Here is a 21,945-nt window from a genome sequence, read left to right on the forward strand (position 1 = left end):
CAACAAAACTTGACTTTATGAATTGGCCAGAATACTTCATGGGCTGAAACAAAACTTCTGCATCTGAGAAGTTTATATATTATGGCTGTTTGGTGGAACTCCTAAGAACTCATAGACATCTGAAAGGAGCAACAAGAGGCAACAACCAGACCAAGCCAAGAAGGTTTAACATTGTTTAGCATTGTGTTTTATGTGAAATATGAAGCTGAAAAATAACTAAAACTGTCAATTAAATGCAGTGGAATAAGAAGTACAATCCTTCTTTTTGAGATGTAGAGGAATTAACTATTATATGGCATAAAATATAACCTCTACTATACTTAAGTACCACACTAGAATAAATATAATACCGTCTCATGTCCTTGTGATGCAAGAGTGCCGATACAGTTTGTTAATATACTGTGCAGCTTTATTATGAAATCTGAAACAATTAACTGACAAAAAGCAGAATTTGCATATGAATTTACAGCATTAGTTGCTTCAGATCTCAGCATGAGGTAGAGTGAACATCTAATGTTTCATAATAATACAAATAAAAATAAACATTAACGCAGGAGTCCCTTTCATAAAGCTTTATTTCACAGATCCCCTGTAACAGGAGGCCTAGGCAGCCAGGCTCATTATACATTTACATACACTGTCTGTGGCCGGTCCTGACAACGCTCCTCATGTTAAATAACTCAACAATATAAGACGAAAACAACACAAACACACACTCACGCACACACACACGCACACACACACACACACACACACTGTTCAACTTAAGATAACAATAACGATATCGCAACGACGGTAATAAGAACAACCATTGTCAAATATTATGTATTTTTCTAAAATGTGTTACACAGTCAGTCATCTTTAAGGTGCGCCATAAAATCTGCATGTGACATTTCAATAAAACTTGACAGACGCTGCACCAGGACACGCGGTGGAGACAGAGAATACTTTGTTGCTGCACGCTTTTTGTATATTTTCGGATGAGAGCTCCTCGTCCTCCTCGTCCTCCTGCGACAGACTGTGTGATGGAAACTCAGCGCAGTTCATTGTTTGTTTTGGCACACGATTTTTCATAAGCCGCTGCGGTGGGGCATGAATCTCATAGCTCGGGGCGGAGACATAAGGCGCACGTCTCCATGGAGATGTGCGGGGGACTCACAGGACCTCTGCAGGATGAAGAACAACAGAGGGTGAGACACGGAGGGACTCTGCACTTGAAGGAACGTTCTGAAGGGGAACTCTAAATGCGACACCGCCCGTCTAACCTTTGACCTAATTGGTGACTTTTTTTTCTCGCTGCACGTTCCGTGACAGACTGACCTGCTTGACTTATTTGATCTGCGACAATGATTCCCAACGTTGGGTTCAGGACCATCAAAGCGGTCCCTAAGATTAATAGGAGGGGCCAAAGATGTTACAGAAATATTATTTTTGACACAAAACGGTTCTGTCTCTCATTTCTGCCATTGATGTATCTTGTCGACATCTGAATATGTGTATATGTGTAGGCTTATTTGTAGGAACACTGATGTAGGGTTGGACCCTAGAAAAAGGTCTTTTATGGACCTCAGGACTCATTAATTCCAGAGACATTTGCGACATTTATCCTCCTTTAAAGTTGAACCCTCCCTCCCCTCTCACTAAGCATAAAGAAGCTGTTTAATGTGTCAGACTCTGCTGCACGGTCACAGTCTCATCGGGTGTCTCTTCACTGCACCTGCAACATGCTGAGGCTTCATGGGGCCCGTCTTCATCAGGAAGGGCTCCCCGCCCTCGAACGGCAGGATGGGCTCGCCGACCAGCCCGCTCTGAGGCGGCGCCGGGCTCCCGTCGCTGTTCAGCTGGACGATCTCCTCGAAGTCGGCCGCCCGCCCGTTGGCCGAGACGCCGTTCTGGTGAGCGCCGGGCTGCACGCCGTTCGCAACGGGGCCGGACACGCCGGCGCCGGGAGCCTGCGGGTTTCCGGCCGCTGCAGAGAGATCGTTGTTGGTGAGCGGGTGAATAAATGATTCCGATACGGCGCGGTGACTGGGACGCTTACCCTTACTGAGCTCCGCGTCCTTGCCGTTGACCTGCGGTGAAGCTTTGACCTCCTTCTGGGATGACAGAGAACCAAAAAGACTTGTGTTATTTCAAAAAAGGCATTGAGGAAGTTTCGATTTATTTTCACGGTCGTATAAAAGGGAATCACACGAACCTTTTCTCCGGCGTCGCTCTTCCGAGTCCTCTTCATGATCTCGTCAAGGCGCTGTGCAGATCAGACAGAGAGGCAGTTAGTTAGATGTGTTTTTTCCTTTTCTCTTTCGAGAGAAGGGACGAACTGGGATGAACTCCTCACCTTCTTCCTCTCCAGGCGCTCCTGCTCCTCTTTCTGGAAGTGTTTCTCCCTCTCCAGCTTCTGACGCTCGGTCTCCTCGCGAGCTTTGGCTTCAGCCTCCTCCCTCTGGAAAGAAAAGAAGACGACAAAAACACGAACGTGAAGCTGACGGGAAATCACACTTCCAGTCTGAATACAAAAGGATCCATCAGCTGTCTCACAAAAGGACAAGAAGCAGCAGGAAGTCGGCCATATTGAATTGACACCCACATTATGTAAATGTTCTGTCACATGCGTCAGATGCTCTGGTGTTGATTCCCACAGAGAATCACAGCTGAACATGGACATGACTCACTGGTGCAAATGTACCCAAAAGCCCTATTTTTAACCCCCTATTTTTCGTGCTACTTTTCAAGATTTGAAACAAAAACTGCATTTCATAGCTTCTATTTCATTTTCTCTTCTGTGGTTTGTGGTTTGAGATGTAAATAGAGGCAGATTGAAGTACAGATTGTGCAAGCGCATTTTCACTCCAGGCACGATAAAGTCTATCCGTCTATATAATAGAAAGGCATGTGTAAAGGAGTGTAAATAAATAACATTCACATAGTTCTTCTTTTGTCTGGTTGTTTGACGATAATATTTGAATGCAGGACTTTTACTTGCGGTGGGGTATTTTTTTATTTTCCCAATTCAGGTCAGGACCCCACAGATATGTTTGTTTGTTATTGGCTCATGCCAAAGAGAAATCTCCATCTAAAAATCTTGCGTCGCATCAACATTGTCGAAATCCTCTTAATATTCAGCCACGATGTTGAACATCTTTTCGATTAAACCAAAGCTATGCTTTCTGCACTACAGCACAAGAACATCTGCAAAAAAGTCCAATGACACGACAGCAACAAAAGCGGTAAAAATAAAATGTTTTAATTTCTCTGTGGGGTCCTTTCTATTATGTTGTCAGATACTTCCCATAACAATCTGAGCCTGTCAGCGACAACAAGCACATTTAGTGGACGTACATTGACATTACTGGACCAATTTCATGAATTGTTGTCGCCCATTGGTCACTTGTGAGAAAAATGTGAGATATTAGGGTCCAGGTTGAAAAATACCAAAGTGAAGATGATTTAAATTAAAACACCACTAGTGTTTACAATGTGTGAACTCACTGTAATGCAGAACAACTCCTGACCACCGGGGGGCAGCGCAGGCTCAGTCTGTTCTGCAGCCTTCGGCCAGAGTTGATATTATATGAGCTCCATTTACTTGCTTCACTGGGTATTTAAATCCAGCACCAACCAAATAGATGCGTTGAAGCCGGTAATGAAAACAAGAGTTATGATGATAACTCACACCTGTCAACTTTTAAAACCCTAAAATGTGCAGTTTTCACGCGTTTAACCTGCAGACTGCAGCTATTTAGCTGTACACACAAATTTTAAATAGTCAGACATTTTCAGTGTCCTTTGCCTAGAGAGAGAGAGCTCTTAAAAAAAGTAAGAGGCCACTGGTCTGGAGCCGTCAGGCCGGAACAATGGTCCGATTGAAGGGGACGGAGGGGAGCGGAGTGTGGCCGAGTGCTCCAGGCGTGGCCTACACTGCCGCTGCTTATCCGACTGTCAGCCCACTGCAGGGCCAAGTGTACGAGACGGAGGCCGCACAGGCCTGTCACTATCTCCCCGATCACAATGGCTCTCCTTCAGCCTCCGCTCATCACCAAAATGGAGGTCACCAGCTGGCATCTGCCCGGGCCAGACGAGGGGCCTCTGAGTAACTGGGCGCACGAATCGTCCGTGACAGCAGCACATATTCTCCTCCTTTAAGCTGCCTTGATGCCAGACAGCCATCAGTCAGTCAGTCAGTCAGTCAGGGGGTGTGTGAGCCCGATGTTTGGGCTCACGTACAGTATCAACCCCCCCGACAGCTCAGGCATCCTCATATGTATTAATCTGCCCAGATGGTAAATGGGCTTACGGCATGCGGGGGATCAAAGGGATTCATGTTGGTTTATGGAAAATTAGAGGGGTTTCAGTGCATTCAGTATATTTACAGTTAACCAGAACTCATTGTGTGTCTCACTGATGAAGAGTCAGGTTTGAAGGTTTGATTCATTGAAATTTGGGGACTTGAAAGTGATCTTCCACTGAAGTCATGGGGTTCTGAGTATAACACAGATAATAGAGGCTTTGTGTTTCTTATCTCGTCAAAATGAAACGTGGTTGGCAAACTGCTGCTTGTTTGCACATTCAGCTGTATCATTCATCCAGGGACGCAGGTTTATATTCGCTGTTATTCTCTCTAAATGTGACGTTGTGAAGCAGCGTGGGATCATGGGAGTTCTCCCAGTTCAGGAGGTTTGTATTATCCACAGAGGTCTTCTCCTCCCCGAAACAAATCGACCAGGTGATTCAAACCAGTAAAAAAAAACAAGAATGAAGTAGTTTCGTGTTAAATATCTGCGTTTCTCCGACGATGTTCGTTGACAACCACATTGCTGGAGGATATGATGATAACGTCATGGAACCAAATTAAAAGGGTTGCTACCTTGATGAAAATTACAGATATCTCTAGGTTTGAAAATTGTTGGAAACATTTGGGATAATGTAAGTACACAACGCAACTAAACATATGACATAGGTCGAGTCGTTTTTAGACATTCTTGCACAAAAATGTTACGCATTATACCTTTAAATGCAGCTACAGGCACATATTTTATTATTATTTAGGCAGTTTTTAGTGGAAATGGGTTAAAAAAAACAGACGAAAAATAACATGCTTGTAACTGCAGTATGTTTCCTGGTCACTGACCTGTTTCTGCAGCCTCTCGTTCTCCTCCTGCTCGGCCACGGCTTTCTCCTGCGCCTCCTTCTCCTCCTGAGCTTGCTGGGCTTCGTCCCGGAGACGCTGCTGCTCGGCCATGAATTGGGCCTCCTCCTCCCTGCGCTTCCTCTCCTCTACCTCCCGGGCCATCGCCTCGTCCCGGAGGATCCTGAGAAGACGTGTCCGCGTCACATGCATGTTATGTATCCGGACAAAGATCAGCAGTCTGTTATAAACGTTTCTCCACTATTTCTCAGAAGCCGATCTTCAGTACCTGAGGCCAAAACAAGCGTTCAGTCATCCCACGTGGGACGCATGCGGCCGCAGGCCTGAGGCCACTAAACTGATTAACACCTTCTTTTAAATGAGAAACACAGCACTTTCATTTATTTTTTTATCTAATAATTTTGTTCAAGGGATGGAATTTGGTCATGAATACAGAAATTATACTTTTCTAAGTATATTCATAAGTACTACAATAAAGACAACAACTTGGTTTTATTCAGCAGGAGGTCGGCTGAACATAAAAAAAGAGGTAAGATTGTCATTATCAATTTCAAAGTAATGAATTGTGAGCGTTCATTTTATTTTGTTTAATTTGTTTATTAATTTATTTGGGTTAAAAGGGAGCAGTTCTTTCATGGAAGTTATTTTCTTTTCCTGCAATCACTGACAAATTACATATAAATTATTACACATTTTAGAACTAAAATAAATTGTTCCCCAAATCGTGAATTTCTTTTTTGTAGCAAGGTAACTACTAACCTCACAATGTGACGCAATGCAATGCAAGTTTAGGAGGTGTTTTATGTATGTTTTATTGCAGGACTGTTGTATTGAATGACATCATGTTTGTGTAATCTGACCGCTCCGTCTCCAGATGGCATTTCAGAGCGACTGACCTGTTCTTGAGCTCCTGCTCCAGACGCTCCTGCTCCTCTCTCTCCCGCTGCTCCCGGGCTTGCCTGCGTTTCTCTGCCAGGACGCGAGCAGCCTCCTCCGGGTCGTTGGTGCCCGCTGACGGCCTGCCGGTGGTGGAGGCCGCAGCAGCAGCAGCTGCGGCGGCGGGTGCAGCAGACGGAGCTGGATTAGCGGTGGCGGCTGCAGCGGGAGAAGCAGCCGGGGCCGCCGGCGCTACGTTTGGAGCAGCCGGAGCGGCACCTGATGCCGCCGCCGGGCTGAGGATGGGAGGCGTGACCGGTCCAGAGGACACCACGATGGCAGGAACACCGCCGGAGTCTAGAGAGGGGAGACGAGGAGGAGAGGGCAGCTGGTGATCACGTTTCTAAAAACACAATATAAGGAAGCAAACATGAATCATCTGAAGAATAAAATGAGAGGAACGTCGCCAGAAACTGACAGATGATACATTATTTAACTATTTATTTTGTAGCTTTGATTCAACGTTGAATTTTCATTTGCAATAAATATACATATAAAAGAGAGGCTCTGCCCGTCATGACGCTACTGGCAGTTTGGGAAATCCTGTGGAGAGTTTTTCCGCAGTGGAAACTTCTCGCTGTCTGCTGCGTGCAGAGTTATGAATATAAATACAGCCGTTAAAATCTATTGGCAAGAAGAGCAGATGACTTTTCAAGATCCTATTCAAGTCCTATTCATTTCAAGGCTTACCTGACATCACAATCATTCATACTGGAACCATCAACACCCCCGTAGCACTATTAATAAACTGAAAAGGTGGTCTAATCTTTGGCATACTGTAATATTCTTTTTGGCTTTAGATTGAACGTTTTTATATGGGAAAAAATAATTGCTCAATATCAGGGAACGGAATCGTTACCTGCTAGAAATTCATATTGTGACATAAACGTGATCCTGCTAATAATCCAGAAATAAATTGGGATTTATAATAATAATAATAAAACTGGGAACTCGCTATACAATTGAACCTGAATGATGTTGATGATCACATCTGCCTGTATTGTGAGCTCCAGGTGACGCCTGCAGATGTTCCCCATGGTATCCTGCTTTCTATGTGGGCACACTGGGGGAGGACTGGTGAGAGTGGACGCTAACAGCATAGAGAGGAGTTTAATTAATTAATCTGTGTGAACAGTTTTGAGGCTGTTGATCCAAAAGTGTAATTGTGATTTCATCACTCCAGTTACGGAGCAAGTCGGTAAAGGCCAGAGCTGGTAGGAATCTGGCACGCACACTCTGCTGCGATCACGCGAACGTCGCCCAAAACCTTCGAGGTTCACCTTGAAGCCTGGATGTGGTCTCCATGGTAACCAAACTCACTATTTTTCTCCTCGCCGGGCTGCTGGGGTTCGGGGCGCGTTTCCACAGCGACGGCGGCGACCGTCTGCGGCTGCACCCTGGCGGGCGTCTGGGCTCGTTTGGGTCGCGCCTTGGCGCCGGTGGGAGGCGTCTTCTTGCCCATCGGGGTCTTGGAGGTCGCCGCCGGCACCAGCGGGGACAGGGGCCGACCTTTGGGGGCGGCCGGCGACGGGGGTCTGTTCCTGGGCTTCGTGGTGCTGATGAGAAGAGAGGAGGTGGAGAAGGAGGTGAAACTTGAGTCAAAGAGAGAGAGAGAGATTTAGTAGCAGCGGAGAGAAAGGATGGGGTTGCCAGCATGAAGCTCATAACTAGGTCATGTGGAAGATATGAGTGGCTCCATCTGAAACTCTGTGATTCTCCGGCTGCAGGAGAGGGTAACCGGAGAAGAAGGGAGGCAGGGAGACATCTTTTCCCCTGTGCATCAGTCTGACACTAACAGACCTGCTGTTGGCTGACTGACTGGAGTCCAGCCGAGTCACTTTCAGCAGTTAGATTATAGCACCTTGGACCATCTGTGGGCCATTAACCTGATAAAACACCAGCACACATGAGCTCCCGCTCTCTCAGCCTCCCTCCTGCTTGAATTAAGTCCACAATAAAGACTTAATTGACCATTCTGGGTTAAAATACGGGATTTATTGGTTGTGTGATACCTGCTCTCTGGCCTGGATCTCTGGGTCGTGGTGGCGGGTGATGTCAGCTGTCTCTTCTTCGGCACTTTGTCTTTTGTGAGCGCGTTCTTCTCTTTTTCATTCTCCCTCTCCTTGTCTTTCTTCTCTTTCTTCTTTTTGTCCACCTTAAAGGAAGACGTGACACCAATAAGCAGTTATCACCTCAGGCCGAGGCTGATATATACGCTGTGCATCAGATGAAGGCCTTTTGTTAAAGGTTAGTGTGTTATGGAGGCTCTTTCAGCCACGACAGCGTATTTTCTTTGCACGTTCTATTTTTTTTTTTTATTGGAATTGTAAAGTTAAAGTTCTTTAAAATTAATTATTAATTATTCAGCATTTATTGATTATTTTTCCCCACTTGGTATAGTGCGACAAGCTGTAAACCTTTTATTGCCATATTATCATGGCGATCGTGTTACTGTCTCAAACACAGAGCAACACTCTCATTCATTTGAAGTGTTATTTGTGTCTGAAGAGTGTAAGTCCAATATTCACTCTCTTTTAGCTCTGTTTTTGATCTCCACCACCTCCTGAGGAAAATATTTGTCTCTTCAGCTGCTAAATACTCAACTGGGTTCTAGTGCTAGTGTCTAACTTTAAAAATATATATTTTTGTTCACTGTAAACAGCTCCCATGAAAGCGGCGAGAGTAAACCGCAACAGCAAAAACAGCAAAAACAGCTGAAAGATGCTTAAATGTTGGGTGATAATTCTCTTTGGTTTTGTCACTCCGAGCGACACCTTTTGATATTAAATGCACATGAGCCGTTGTTTGTAAAAAGCATTGATTAGTGCAGGTTTAATGTCAAACTTTAGGTTTCTATGTCCGTCTAATAGGTTTGATGGATCCCCAGTAACCATTTTGTATGCACGATTTAACGTGAAGATGTTAAATGTGTCATGGCTTTCTGTTTTTTTTAGGTCCTGAAAGAGCCAAACATGATGTACATGAGAGGTCAGCATGTTTTTGCCTACCGGTGTGGAATTTCGCCGGCGTGGGCGCTGGGTGATGTCCGGCGTGCTTGCGGAGGAGAGCCTCCAGCGCTCGGCGTTCTGGTGCGGGTGGTGATGGGAGGAGGCGTTCAGCGGGCTGGCGGAGACTGAACGGGAGCAGTGGTGAGAGTCTGATTAACACATGGACATGCAGAGAGCGGCAGCGGGGCCGATTGTCAGGGGCCCCACACACACACACACACACACACACACACACACACATACACCATGCAGAGGGATAATAAAGACAAAGACTGAAACAAATCTACAAAACACAAATGAGAAGCCGAAGAATTTCAGCTTTTACCGTGTGACATTGGGATTGTTGAACTTTGCTAAAATGTGGTCTCACACTCACAGGAGTCGCTGTTGTTGAGGAGGGTGGCGGCGCTGCGACTGCGGGCCAGGAAGGACAGCGTCGGCGTCATGAGCCGCTCCACGATGCGGCTCTCCCAGGGGCTCAGACGCAGGCTGCGGGCTACACGAGAGGACAATGTCAGTGTCGGGTTACGGCCGCAGCTGCACCGCATAGGTACTCACCACTAAAACGCATCTCCGGCACACTGCCGCACAGGTGAACACACTCGAGACGTGTGGCGCTGCTCATTGATGACACTGCAGAGCAGCCGCTCTTCACACACACACACACACTGAACACACTCTGTCTCCATCTAAGGCAGAGGGGAGTTTTATGCTACATCCATGTGCTGCTTGAAGCTGGTAAGCCTGAGAAATGTTACCAGGTTATGACGTAAAAAAAGCATCAAAGGTAACCTTTGTCAGTGGCAAAGGAACACTATTATCACTGATGTTTAACTAGCCAAACAAACCCTCGTCACTTAAAAAAAGAAAAGAATAAAAAGCGAGGAGCAGCCCTTGTCTTTTTTAGTTTTTTGGTGGTCAAAACTGAATAAAAAGATGAATTTCTTTGATTACACAGATTTTTGTTGTGATTCAGACATCAGGAGGTGGCGCCAAGTGTCAAACTTGAGAAAACAATTATTAGGACAATATTTGTTTCTTTGTGCATGAAGGTCGGCAGAAAAGCTAGCTGTCTTACACACAGTAGTATTGTACTTGCGAGAGGCTAGCAGGCCTTGCTTTACCATGACATATTGGTTGTTACATTTAGGAAAAGATCACGGCTTGGGTTCAAATTCGAGCGTTTTGTCACGTAGCCTAAATGTAGGTTAAGTATTTTATGCACAACTCAAACTCCAGTCTGCCAATCAGAGACTCTCTCAGACTCAAAGATACAGAGAAACCATACAGGATGAATGACTGAACGTTAGCCCTCACGCCACACACACACACACACACACACACACACACACACACACACACACACACACACTCACACACTACCAGACATCAGACAACCACACACAGCGGAACAAGCCCAAGTTAACTTCATTACCTACCACTCACAATCACAATTGCGTAAAACCCAGCGGGGCGGTTTTACTCGAACCAATCAAACCCAGTGCAGTGCAAAGTGAGTTTCTGGTGAGTTCAGCATTAGCACAACACACAACTACGCTGACTTTAGCACCATCGCGGCGTAATACAGTGGTAATCTAACTTTTATTGAGCGCCATGTGATGTCAATTCAGCAGCAGGATATATAGGATGCGTTGTAATGACGGGTGGAAACACAGAGACCAAGACATCATTCTCTCATGAGTCAAGATGTAATGTCAGAGAATTAAGTTGCTTTTAGTCGGAGGTCGGCACCATCTTGTTAGAAACTAGAGATGCTGTGTGTGGATTTATAAAGCTCAAGACAAATACTAGGAAAGCCCAAAAAGGGAGCGGACGGAGAAAGAGACGATGAATGACGCAGAGCGAGAGCTCAGAGTTTGAGACTCTTCACACAGAATATCACGAAGACGACGCTCAGAATCCTGCAGCAGTAGCTGACATGGAGAAACAAACGTTTGAAGCATTTTCCCTCGAATAATTTAAACTTAAAACCTGCAGGCAGTACGGGGCGGCAGTACATTTGAAGTACTGTTTTGAATACTTTGCGCTCGTGTTTTCATTTAAATCTACTTTGCACTTGATTTATTTAAATTGTATTTCTTTTAAAGCTTTAGTTACTAGTCGTGATGCAGATTAAGAATTGACATGCTAAACACATGTTACTAAAATATGATTAATTTTAGTTAAAATAAGCTAAACTTTAAGACTTTATCAGTAATAATAATCCAACAGCATCATAAAACACTTATTGAGATGATACAAATGTACATACAGGACTTTTATTTAGTATTCTAATTATATATCAGCTCCATGATATGTATATATATATATATATATATATATATATATATATATATATATATATATATATATATATATATATATGTTCTCTTTTACTGTCCTGCTCCTTTAAAACAGTGCAAAACAACAGAAAACACGCTAGTGCCCACAAGACAACAACATACAGGTGAGACATGAGAGCTGACGCATGACAACCGACAGTCCTGGTTCCCTCATGCTGTGCAAAGATGGATTTCTAGCGACAACTCGAACCCATGTGCACTGCTTCTTCTCAGCGCTCTGTTGGTATGCAGGACGCCTACAAACACGCACCACACTAAACACATGAGAATAGTGCGATCGCAACGGGTTTTGTCGTTTCTACGCTTCACATTAACACTTAACACTGGCCCTCCTTGTGCAACATTCACCTGTGCTGTACGTTGGACGGATCATTTTCACAACATTTGTTTTATGTATTACTGATAACTTGACTACCTCCCGTTGCTAGGCAACAGCAGTTTCCCCATCCCCCCCACACTTCTTCCTCCAATGCGGCAAGGGGAGGCTGAGCTGAGCTGCTGCCTGGTGATCGGCGGTGATCACCTGCAGGTAGATTGATGCCTGGATCTATCAACTGTTCCAGAGCGCCTCCCGAGGCCAGAAGCACGAGCTGCGATATCGACTTAAATAGGATTCAGCTGCAAATTGTCCTTTCATGTCCGTGTTATTAGCGATTTCTGAATCTCCAAAGAGCCGAACTGCTGATTGCACTGCGGGTGATACGATCGGTAATGACACACGATATGAGGCGGGACGAATCTGTGACGAAGACAGTGCTGCTTATGTGCACGTGGCAACTCAGGAGTCTGATCAAATGAGTTTAACAGAACAAGTTCATTTAAATATTCATCATCACATGACAGCGCGTTGCTGCCGCCACGACGTGAAAAAGAAATATGCTCGGTTTGTTGTTATTATGTGAGGAGGGCTTTGTTTTGACGAGATCCTTTTTGTGAAATAACAAGATATTTCCATGTACTTTTGGCATATTCGTCTCGTCTTTAGTACATACGGAAGGCTTGCAAGGGCAGAGGGTTTGTTGAGTTGAATAGGCTAGTCTGCATGAGTCATGGATCCTTTATCCGACTGAGGTTTAGTTAGAGTCTTTGTCCCCAACCGAGGCACTGACATATCAGTAGCTTCCACAGACCACTCCAGACAATGCACCAGAAGACGGTGCATTGTGTTTCAGAAGTGTCTCTCAGTGTGCCGTGTATTGATAAATCCATGGCTCAGTCCTTGGCGCTGCAGCAGCAGACAGATATGTAATTGCGACTTTCGACTTTCCGTCCTGTTAAAAATGGAAATGCATACCAAATCTTATGGTCTTACAAGACATATCACTGTATCTTATATATCTTATCTTATAACTTACATATGCAGTACATAACAGTACATATGGAAGGTGTTAGCCACGCTTTTAGCAGCCCGGCTCTATGGAGGGTGAAGTCGGTTCGTCGGTCCACCACTATGGTCCAGACTGAAGCGTCTCAACACCCTTTGGATTGATTGTCATGAAATGTTGAACAAACATTCACGTTCACGAGAGGATGAATCCTAATGACTTTGGTGATCCTCTACCTCTAGCGCCACCATGAGGCGGTTTTGAGTGAAATGTCTCAAAATTAGATAGTTTGTTAAAAACCTTCATTTATCACTGAAAGACTGTGCAACTTTTGAAAAAAGAAATTATCTAAATTAAATGATGAATTAACACGTAATGAAACGCATCACATTATCCTGTAATAACGTTGCTAGTACAGCAATAGTTACATAGTCTCGAGTAATGCTAACATGCTAACACACTAAACTAAGATGGGGAACATCAGACCCAACATAGGCATGTTAGCATAGTTAGAGTCTTTTAGCATGCTGACGTTAGCATTTAGCTCAAAGCACTGCTGTGTCTAAGTACCCGTTAGCATGGCTGTACACACTTTGACTTGCTTGGTATAGCAACATGCCAACTTACACCGTTATGATGATAAATATTCTCGTTTAAGCCATATGTTGCTTTTGTGTAATTACGGAAACAAGTTTGATTCAATAAGTTTCTTGTAAAAGCAAAATTACTTTGTATGAAGAAATAAAGAATGAATGTGTCAATCTTGTCAATTTGTGTTACAAAGAAACATTTCCTATGACAAGAAACGGAGCAAATATGCTTTTGTCTTGGCGGCAGCAATGCACCGCTGTAAATAACTGATGAAGCAAGAGAGGTTGAATCTCCATGGAAACAGGCTATATGTCTACATAAAACAACCAAAATATCATACAATACATGTGCATTTAGTTGCTCCACTTTCATTTGCAACAGTCACACTATAATATCCACCACCAGTCCCACCACCACACCAGACCACCACCGGTGAAGTGGAGGGCGGCAACCGATAAAGACAAGATGAGAACTCAAAACAAACCTTTGAAACAGAAACACACATATCACAAAATATGGCTCGGTGATGTCGTGGTGGAAGGGAGGCTGATCAAAAATGCAGAGGAGACTCAAATCAATGACAACCACCAACTGAAATCAAAAAACCACGATGCATACGAGACCGAGAGCGTGACAAGCGAGGGGGGAGAGGAGAGTAGGTGGTAAATGACCAGTCACCAAGCACAGGCAGGCAGGCAGGTCACCAGAGACGACAGTTATAATAGTAAAAGAAGAAAACCCAAAATAAACAGATTAGGGTACAAAGAAGTGGGGGGAAGGTGGAGAGAGGGATGATTAGGAAGGGAGAGGGAGGGAAGAGGCCTGGTGGACATTGACGCCGGGTCGTCCTTACTTCTGTTGGGGGAGTTCCAGAGCGTGGCAGAGGACTTGGACAGCCTGTTGTTAATGACAGGGTCCACCTGTCTCGGCAAGTTGACAGTGGAGGCCGAGCATCTGCCTGCACCGGAGAGAACGCAACAGACAACAACTGTTCACAAGGCGGCCGAGGTGCAGGCGGCCCCAGCTGAGGACTGATAAGAGATGAGTGGGCGGTCGACTCCCCTCGGTCTGGATCTGGAGATCAGGGACTCACCGTTCTCTGAGGTTCCCAATAAAGAGGTAATTAATCTGGACTCAGACTTGGGAGGGAGGGAATCGGGGAGGAACTTTGAGGAAAGGGTGGGAAGGGAGTGGTAAAGTTAGAAATCGCATAACTACTTCGCTTTTTGTCTGCGGCGGGAAACCAGCATCAAATATCACACACACACTCACACACACAGTCAGACTCTTTCGCACTCTGAAGGAGAGAAACTTGTCTTGACCTCAGTGTCACGGGCCTGTCACGTGATGCGACGGTCTGAAAAAGGGGAATAGGTTTTCACGGCTCCTCTGAAAAACACGGTTCACACCGCTGTTCTAATGAAACACGTTCATGACGGCTACCTTGCTTTTACGCCTCTGTGATCACTTTTAAACTGGAACTCAAAACCGATTTACTGCCTAAAAGAAAACAGAGACCTTCCAGTGAAGAATTAGAAAGGTTGAAATGACTGAATGAGGCTGTCTGCCTCTGGTACCCCGCCTTTATGACCCTTCAGAAGTTATTTCCTTGAATTGCATCAGTTGGACCAGTGAGTCATAGTCTGTGCCGCGTTGCTCAATGAGAAGGTTTGCGTTACAGTGAGGATGTGACATATTCTTTGTGTCCGTGGGATTGTGGTTCATTTGAAACTCACTTTCTCTGCGGGAGGTCTGGTTGAGTCCGCCCGCCCAGGACCACCTCTGCTGGCGGATCTCGGCCCACGTCTTCTTTGTCGACCTCTTGATCGCTGACTCATACCTCTCCTGGAGGGACCACGCAGTCAACAGAGTCACAAACTCACACTCATACGTGTGTTTGACAGTTTAAAAGAATAGTAAAGACATTCTGGGAAATAAGATGATTGGCTGTCTTGTGGTGAGCACTGTAAATGTGAAGCTTCAGCTAAGAACTGTTTAGCGTAGCTTAGCAAAAAGACTAGAAACAACGGGTATCAAAGTCCACCTCCCAGCAACTTTAAAGCCCGCTAATTAAAATGTTGTCTATTGTTTAATCCGCACAAAATCAACATGCTGTGGTTTTATGCGGTATCCATCTGGTCATCTAAGAAGAGGTGATTAGCTTAGTTTAGCATAAACACCAGAAGCAGGGGAAAGAGCTTGCCTGGCTCTGTCCAAAGTTTAAAAAGCGTATTAGGACCGCTAAAGCTCACTCGTGATGTAGGACAACAATTGTTTAACAACATAAGACTTAAGTCTTAATGCTAAGCTAATATCCGACTGCCTGTAGCTCCAGACATGTGACTGGTATTGATCTTCTCATTTAACTTTTGACAAAAAAGCAAACAATTCCTTAAACAATGACTCAAATGTAACAATCTGCAGTTAGAAGAGAGTCTAACTGTTTGGGCATGAGCAACTGGTGACACTAGAAGACACCGTTTCATTTTCAGAGGTCAAATTGAAGTAAAAAAAGATTAGGAACCATTGCTTTGATCAATAACTGTCCACTCAAATTACAGCTAATGAAAGATCTGAATTTATGAGCACTGGAAAATGTGCTGTACTCAGCCAACACTTGGCATCGCCACTGCATTCAAGATGTGATCAAATCCCTGCTACATAGGCAATGTCCCAGTGGTCAAAGACTGTACTAAGCATTAGGCTTGTATAAACACTGGCTAGTGTCGACTTTTCCACCCTGACTTCAATTAACAGAAACTATTTTGGAGAGCAAGGCACACTTCTGTCTCAGGCTATAAAACAAATGTGTCTGCATTATCGACTACAACCATATTAGCTCAGTGATAATAACTAAAAGCAAGCTTTGGAATTTGCATCATGGGTTAAACCCTAATTAATAATATATAATAATCCATGTTTGGATGGTTTTGAGCTACTACATCCTGATTTGTTGTATTTTCTCACCTTGTTCTTTTCTAGTTTCTGCCTCTGTTTCTCCTCCAGCAGAGCTCTGCGTTTCTCAGTCTTCAGCCTCTGACCCTCCAGCTTCCTCCTGCGATCCTCCAGCTGGCTCTCCCTCAGACGTCGGGCCTTCTCCTCCTTCTCCAGCCACTGCGTCTTCTTCGCTGCTGCAGGGTCACCAGAGACAGAGGAGTTAACCAAATCACATTGGTCAGAGATCTTTTAAATGCTGTGGTTATCTGGATAATGTTTCGTAAGAAAAGCCTGGCCCATTTCTTTCCTTTCAATGATGATGACATTATCCTTATAATAATAATCCTATTCTATATGGCACTTTTCTTAAACACTGTTTAGAAAGTGCTTTTCGGGATAACAAGACGGGTCAACTCAAAACCCTAAGACATTATGATTCATCCTCTGGGGACCATGAATGTATGGCCAATATATCTGGAAAAATGTTGAGCTATTTCACTTGATAATTCAAAATTTAGAGAAGAAGAATCAGAGAAGCACTTAAATCATGGGAATTATTCTCTGAAGACAATGAATATCTGAAACAAATGTTATGGCATCCATCCATTTAATAGTTGTTGAGACATTTCACTCAAACAAACAAACCGAAATTTTAGGAGAACATCAGAGTCGTTAGGATTCATCCTCTGGGGGCCAAATATTGTGCCAATCCATCTGGTAAATTAGCCATTAGAGAAGTGTCAGGGAAGCACTCAAATTATGGGAGTTATTCTCTGGAGGCCATGAATGTCGGATCCAAATTGTATGGCAATCCATTTCATAGTTTTCAAAATATGTCATCATCACTTGTATCACAGTATTAAAGGAGACAATGGAAATATGCTATAAACTAACCTATGTGAAATATAGCCATTCAACAGAGATTTACAGGAACTCCTTACGTTGGTTTTTCCAAAGTGGATTCTTCAAATCTCACAGTGTAAATGACTTAAACTCTTGATACTCAAACACAATGGGTGAAGCAGATGGAAGACACTGTTCGCTCCACTATAATCCTGATAACAGTAAATAAGCAGAGGTTCCCCGCTGTGTTTTACAGCGCCCTCCAGCAGGCGCCTGTTCATCTGCTGTGGCTCATTTCGTGGTGGAACAATTAAACAGCAATCAATCCTCGTAAATGAAACCTTCTGTGTGCCGGACAGCCGCTGTCTCTCTCATAGCTGAGATTCATATATTTATGATGATGATGAGGGTGGGTTACATGCTGCATCCAACCACAGTCATGGCACGGCGTGTTTCAGTGTTATCTCGTGTTGCTGGGAGTTAGACGGCATTAGAAATACTTTTTAGTGGATTAAGCTCCGCGAGAATGTAGCAGTGTTGTGAGGCAAAGACGTGTTTTGTATTTAGTTCAGAACTCTGCAGCTCATCTTCACTAATGAGGCACACAAGTCTGAGCCTCATCCACAATGAGAAAGCCTCCTTTACTCCTCCATAAATCCAATTCCTGAAAAAAAAAGCCTGCGCTCTGTGCAGCAGGATTGAAAAATATGTCGGTATAATGTGAGCGTAAGTTCTTCACAGTATGTGAAGAGCTAGATTTGTTGCAAATGTAGAGTAAACATTGTGTTTCGTGACCCAGATGCCATTATGTGCATACGGTTCAGAACAAATTGCATGCTCCACATGAAAAAAAGCCTTAAAGTTGTACCATATAATTACAGGAAAAAAACCAGACTGCAGGAAACCTATCTCAGATCAACTGAAGCCGAGTGGACCTTAGATATTATCGATAAAAAGGCAGCAGAACTGTGCTGCAGCATGACTACATTATTGATGCTAATGAAAGTAGCAATTAAATCTAATCTGTCTGAGAGGCCTGGTCTCCGTTTATGGTAATGACTGCTCATTTTTCAGGCCCCAGGCTCCGAGGGACGTCTCTGCAGGGAAACGCCCACCGAGCTCCGCTCTGATTGGCTGCCTTCATCCACAGGGAAAAACCCTGAGTAGATATCAAAGAGTAGATATCAACTCTAAAAAGGTTTTTTGGGCTAGAGCAATATTTTCACAAGAGAAAAGTTTCATTCTGCAGCCACAACGTACAACCATGACTAAAGGTGCGGTACATGCAAAAAGTATAATTTAAACAAAACATGAGCAGAAACATAAAACGTTCAAAACTTTCCACCGAGTGACGACGGAAAACCCAAATGAAAAGCACAAGCGATTGATGGAGGGAAGAAGAAAGGGCGGGACTTTGAATCCCATCTCAAATGGCATGACGGCGAGGGTTTTCAGTGAAGCCCCTTACCTTGCAGCTGAGTTTGCTGTTCTGAAAGCCATGCGAGGAGAAACAGTAAGAGATGACAAAAACCGTCAGTAACGTCAGAGGAAAGAGTAACGTTAAGAATAGAAGATGTGCATGCTTCACGTTGGTTACGACGCAGGCATCACCAGCAGAGGAGTTTTAGGAGTATTTTGTTCAGAGTTTATTTTAAAAAGCTCAATGTAATTGATGGTTTTATCATTTCTTACCGATGTATTTGGCTCTTTCCTCCCTCCGCTCCTTGGCAAGTTTCTGTCGTTGCTCTGAGCTCATCGAATCTGCAGGGGAAAAGAAAATATAAAGCTTTCAGTTGAATCTTTCATCTTAAACCGGCAGAGCAAGTTACGTTGTTGCTTATTTACATGTGCAGCAGTTACAGCTACGGGTTGATAACCTCTTCAGGTCATATTTGTTAAAATGTTCTTAACATCCGACAGCAATCATGTAATCATGTCAATCTGATGTCGACGACATGGAACAACCTCCGGGTCTGAAAAATAAAGTGAATGCAGAAGCATTCTTTCTAATAGCCATCACACTAAATGGGTTTGGTGCTTAGCTAGTTTTCCAAAGACAAAAAAAACGCTCAGTAGAGCTGAGGAGAACTGCTTCAGACATCCTGAAGGAGCTCGGAGCAGAACCTCTGTTCATTTGCATCAAAGCGAGCCAGTTGACGCGGCTCGAGCATCTGATTAGGACGCACTCGAGAGCTTTTCCAGGAACGAGTCCGACTGAGAGGAGACCCCAGGCAGACCCGGACGCTGAGGGGATTACATATCCCATCTGGCCTGGGAATGTCTTGGGATCCCACTGGAGGAGCTGGGGAGGAAGAATGCCTCCCTGAGCCACAGATTTGTGGTGGTCACAGTATAAGAACTTCGAACTTCAACAGAAATGCGTCATTTCTGAAATAATGTCCCTGTTATTTTTGATTAATCCGCAAACCGTGTTTAGTGAAACAGAGAAATAGTGCCGTTGAAAACAGCTGACAGCATGTTCGGTGGATTATCCCGAGTAACAGGGACACTGTTCCCATGTTGCTGCGGATTTTATCACATGTCATTTTTCAAAGCTGTGAGCACCAACAACAAGATTTGATTGCCTTCCATTGCATCGGGGTGATGGAAAAGGTCTCAGAGAGACACAGCGTGTATCAAACAATGGAATAAAAATAAGAAGACGATTTGCATGGATAGATTTCACACAGGAAACGATTCAGTTTCTCTTTTTCCGTCTCCTCGTACACTGACAACGTGAAAACTGTTGTGCGGCTCAGCTGTGATGAACAACATCTCATCTGCAGTGGTGATCAGCACGAGTCCTGATGCGCTTTTAAAAGACGCAGCGGAGGAACGCCAGGATCTGTGCGTCTCTCCCCGCCCTGGAAGCAGCCTGTGAAAGCCAAGCCGTGGAGAAACCAGGACCCCTGTGGTGCCCGTCTCCTTTTGTGGCTCTCCTCCGCGCTATGTAATATGTATGCCGCGCATCCTCGACCAATCACAGGGGCGGGGGGGCCCTGCACCGTCTCCATGGCAACCTGAATTTCCTCCCTGCCTTTCACAGAGTTTCCTATACTCGGCTGCACACTTCAGTCCGACTGATATGCAGTGCAGTATGAAGTACAGGGAAAAATAAATAAATCTCTCTCCACCTCCACAGTATACATCCCGTCATGTCATTCAGCCACAACCATCTGTCTGGCGGGAATGACTCAATATACATTCAAACTTCCATCAGGAAAAGCTACGCATGAATGCTTTTAGGTTTTACATGTGATGGACTTTTGTCTTTGAAGGTCAGAAATGAAACATGGAAGATAAAGAATAAAAGAAACACAGTTTCATACATTAAACGCACTTTCAAGTGTTTTTTCCTCATCATTTTTCCTGAGATCGCGGGAGGCACTGCAGGGTTTCATGTGGAGAAACTGGCGATTGACACGCAGCAGGTTTTGAGGAGGAGGAAAACAAATGGACCCAAAAGCCCGACACAGTCCCATGAGGAAAACAATTGTAAAAATTGCAGCATTTCTTTTTTGCCTGCTTCCAATTTCCCAACAGTTGTAACTGTCGTTATTGTTTATTTGCCACTATAACACCAGCTATGACCTTGCATTGTGTCATTTGAATGAGCCACATCATCTCTCTGCTGCATCTCCCAGCCTTTAATTAGCTTTTTGTACCAGCATCCTATCTGATCCCAGCTATCTGCCTGATGCCTGCAAATGAAGCACACAAGTGGCAGTTCTGGACAATACAGAAGCCTCTCCTCTCGTGTGCTATTTCCGATAAGTAGCTTATCGTTTAAAATATCACAGGTGCTGCTGAAAAATATTAGCATATAAACAGACCAAGCCACAATTTCATCCCCTTCCCATTTCTAAAAACGTTCCAAAAAACATCTAAAAACATTTGGCCAAAAGTGCGTGGACTCTCCTGTGGAGCTTAATGCTTAATGCTCCATCTTACTATTACATTTTAGACAGCAGATTGAATAAATCCACAAAGCAAAGTCTGTAAACAGAGACCTGACCAACACCTTTGGGATTAACTGGAACGAGCCCCGAAATCACACCCGCTCTGATGTGCTGAATGGGAGCAAATCCATGCAGCCAGGTTTTTAAAAACATCTTGTGGAAAGTCTGACCAGAAGAGCGGAGGCTGATGCCTCACTGCCCAAATCTAACAAATGTGATGATTATAAAGTTAGACACTATGATTTAGATATTGAACAACAACCTTTCTTGGGCTGAAGGCTGCCGCTGTTGCCCGGAGTGAAGGGCCCCACATCCGTCTTGGAGGAGGCATCTGTCTTGGTGGGGGTCTCTGTTATGGGGCTGGAGTCTGTTTTGGGGGAGAGGTCTGTGACGGCTGAGTCGTCGGAGGTCGGATTGTCCTTTCCCAAAGTCTTGTCCCCATTCTGGATGGACCCTGTCTGCAGAGGAAGAGCTGGAGGACGGGGGGGAAAAGACAAATTGATTTATTGACAAGATACCGCGGGTGTTTCGTTTCGTTACCCGATATGTCGTAGCGTCACAATGATAATCAATGTACACAGGGTTTCCTTTGTGCTGTCGCTGATGCTTTATGTCCAATGTCTGATGTCTCCTTGCATGATTAGTGGCCATCACCCCAAAACTAGAAATCCTGTTGCAACTTAATTAACTCTCACCTCATTAGAAATCATTAACACCTCTTTCACACGCAAACCACGTACATCAGTCGATGTACAAAGGTGTTTAGTCCTGCAGAGAAAAGGCCTCCCGTCAGCAGCGTTAAACACACCAGCCGTAGGTGAGACACGAGCGTGGGAA

The 21,945-nt window shown here is 44.4% G+C and overlaps 1 protein-coding gene across 2 annotated transcripts in view; it reads right to left on the reverse strand.

Moving 5' to 3' along the window:
• Positions 1-557: 557 nt before the first annotated feature.
• The window catches only part of LOC306749019 (uncharacterized protein), a 36,150-nt gene continuing 14,762 nt past the window's right edge, over positions 558-21,945 (reverse strand). The window contains exons 2-17 of one of the 2 annotated variants that reach the window (XM_079232260.1): positions 21,371-21,580; positions 18,842-18,910; positions 16,337-16,500; positions 15,106-15,214; positions 14,223-14,327; positions 9,467-9,586; positions 9,091-9,215; positions 8,095-8,237; positions 7,403-7,638; positions 6,043-6,379; positions 5,129-5,309; positions 2,339-2,443; positions 2,198-2,248; positions 2,042-2,096; positions 1,718-1,969; positions 558-1,166 (exon numbers count right to left, since the gene is read on the reverse strand). In XM_079232260.1, the coding sequence (XP_079088386.1) occupies positions 1,156-1,166; positions 1,718-1,969; positions 2,042-2,096; positions 2,198-2,248; positions 2,339-2,443; positions 5,129-5,309; positions 6,043-6,379; positions 7,403-7,638; positions 8,095-8,237; positions 9,091-9,215; positions 9,467-9,586; positions 14,223-14,327; positions 15,106-15,214; positions 16,337-16,500; positions 18,842-18,910; positions 21,371-21,580 (2,273 nt within the window). In that variant the 3' untranslated portion in view covers positions 558-1,155. The remainder of the gene's footprint in view (positions 1,167-1,717; positions 1,970-2,041; positions 2,097-2,197; positions 2,249-2,338; positions 2,444-5,128; positions 5,310-6,042; positions 6,380-7,402; positions 7,639-8,094; positions 8,238-9,090; positions 9,216-9,466; positions 9,587-14,222; positions 14,328-15,105; positions 15,215-16,336; positions 16,501-18,841; positions 18,911-21,370; positions 21,581-21,945) is intronic. The other variant, XM_079232261.1, reaches the window with a different exon arrangement.

Source organism: Taurulus bubalis (assembly GCF_910589615.1).
Source record: "Taurulus bubalis genome assembly, chromosome: 16".
NCBI lineage: Eukaryota > Metazoa > Chordata > Actinopteri > Perciformes > Cottidae > Taurulus > Taurulus bubalis.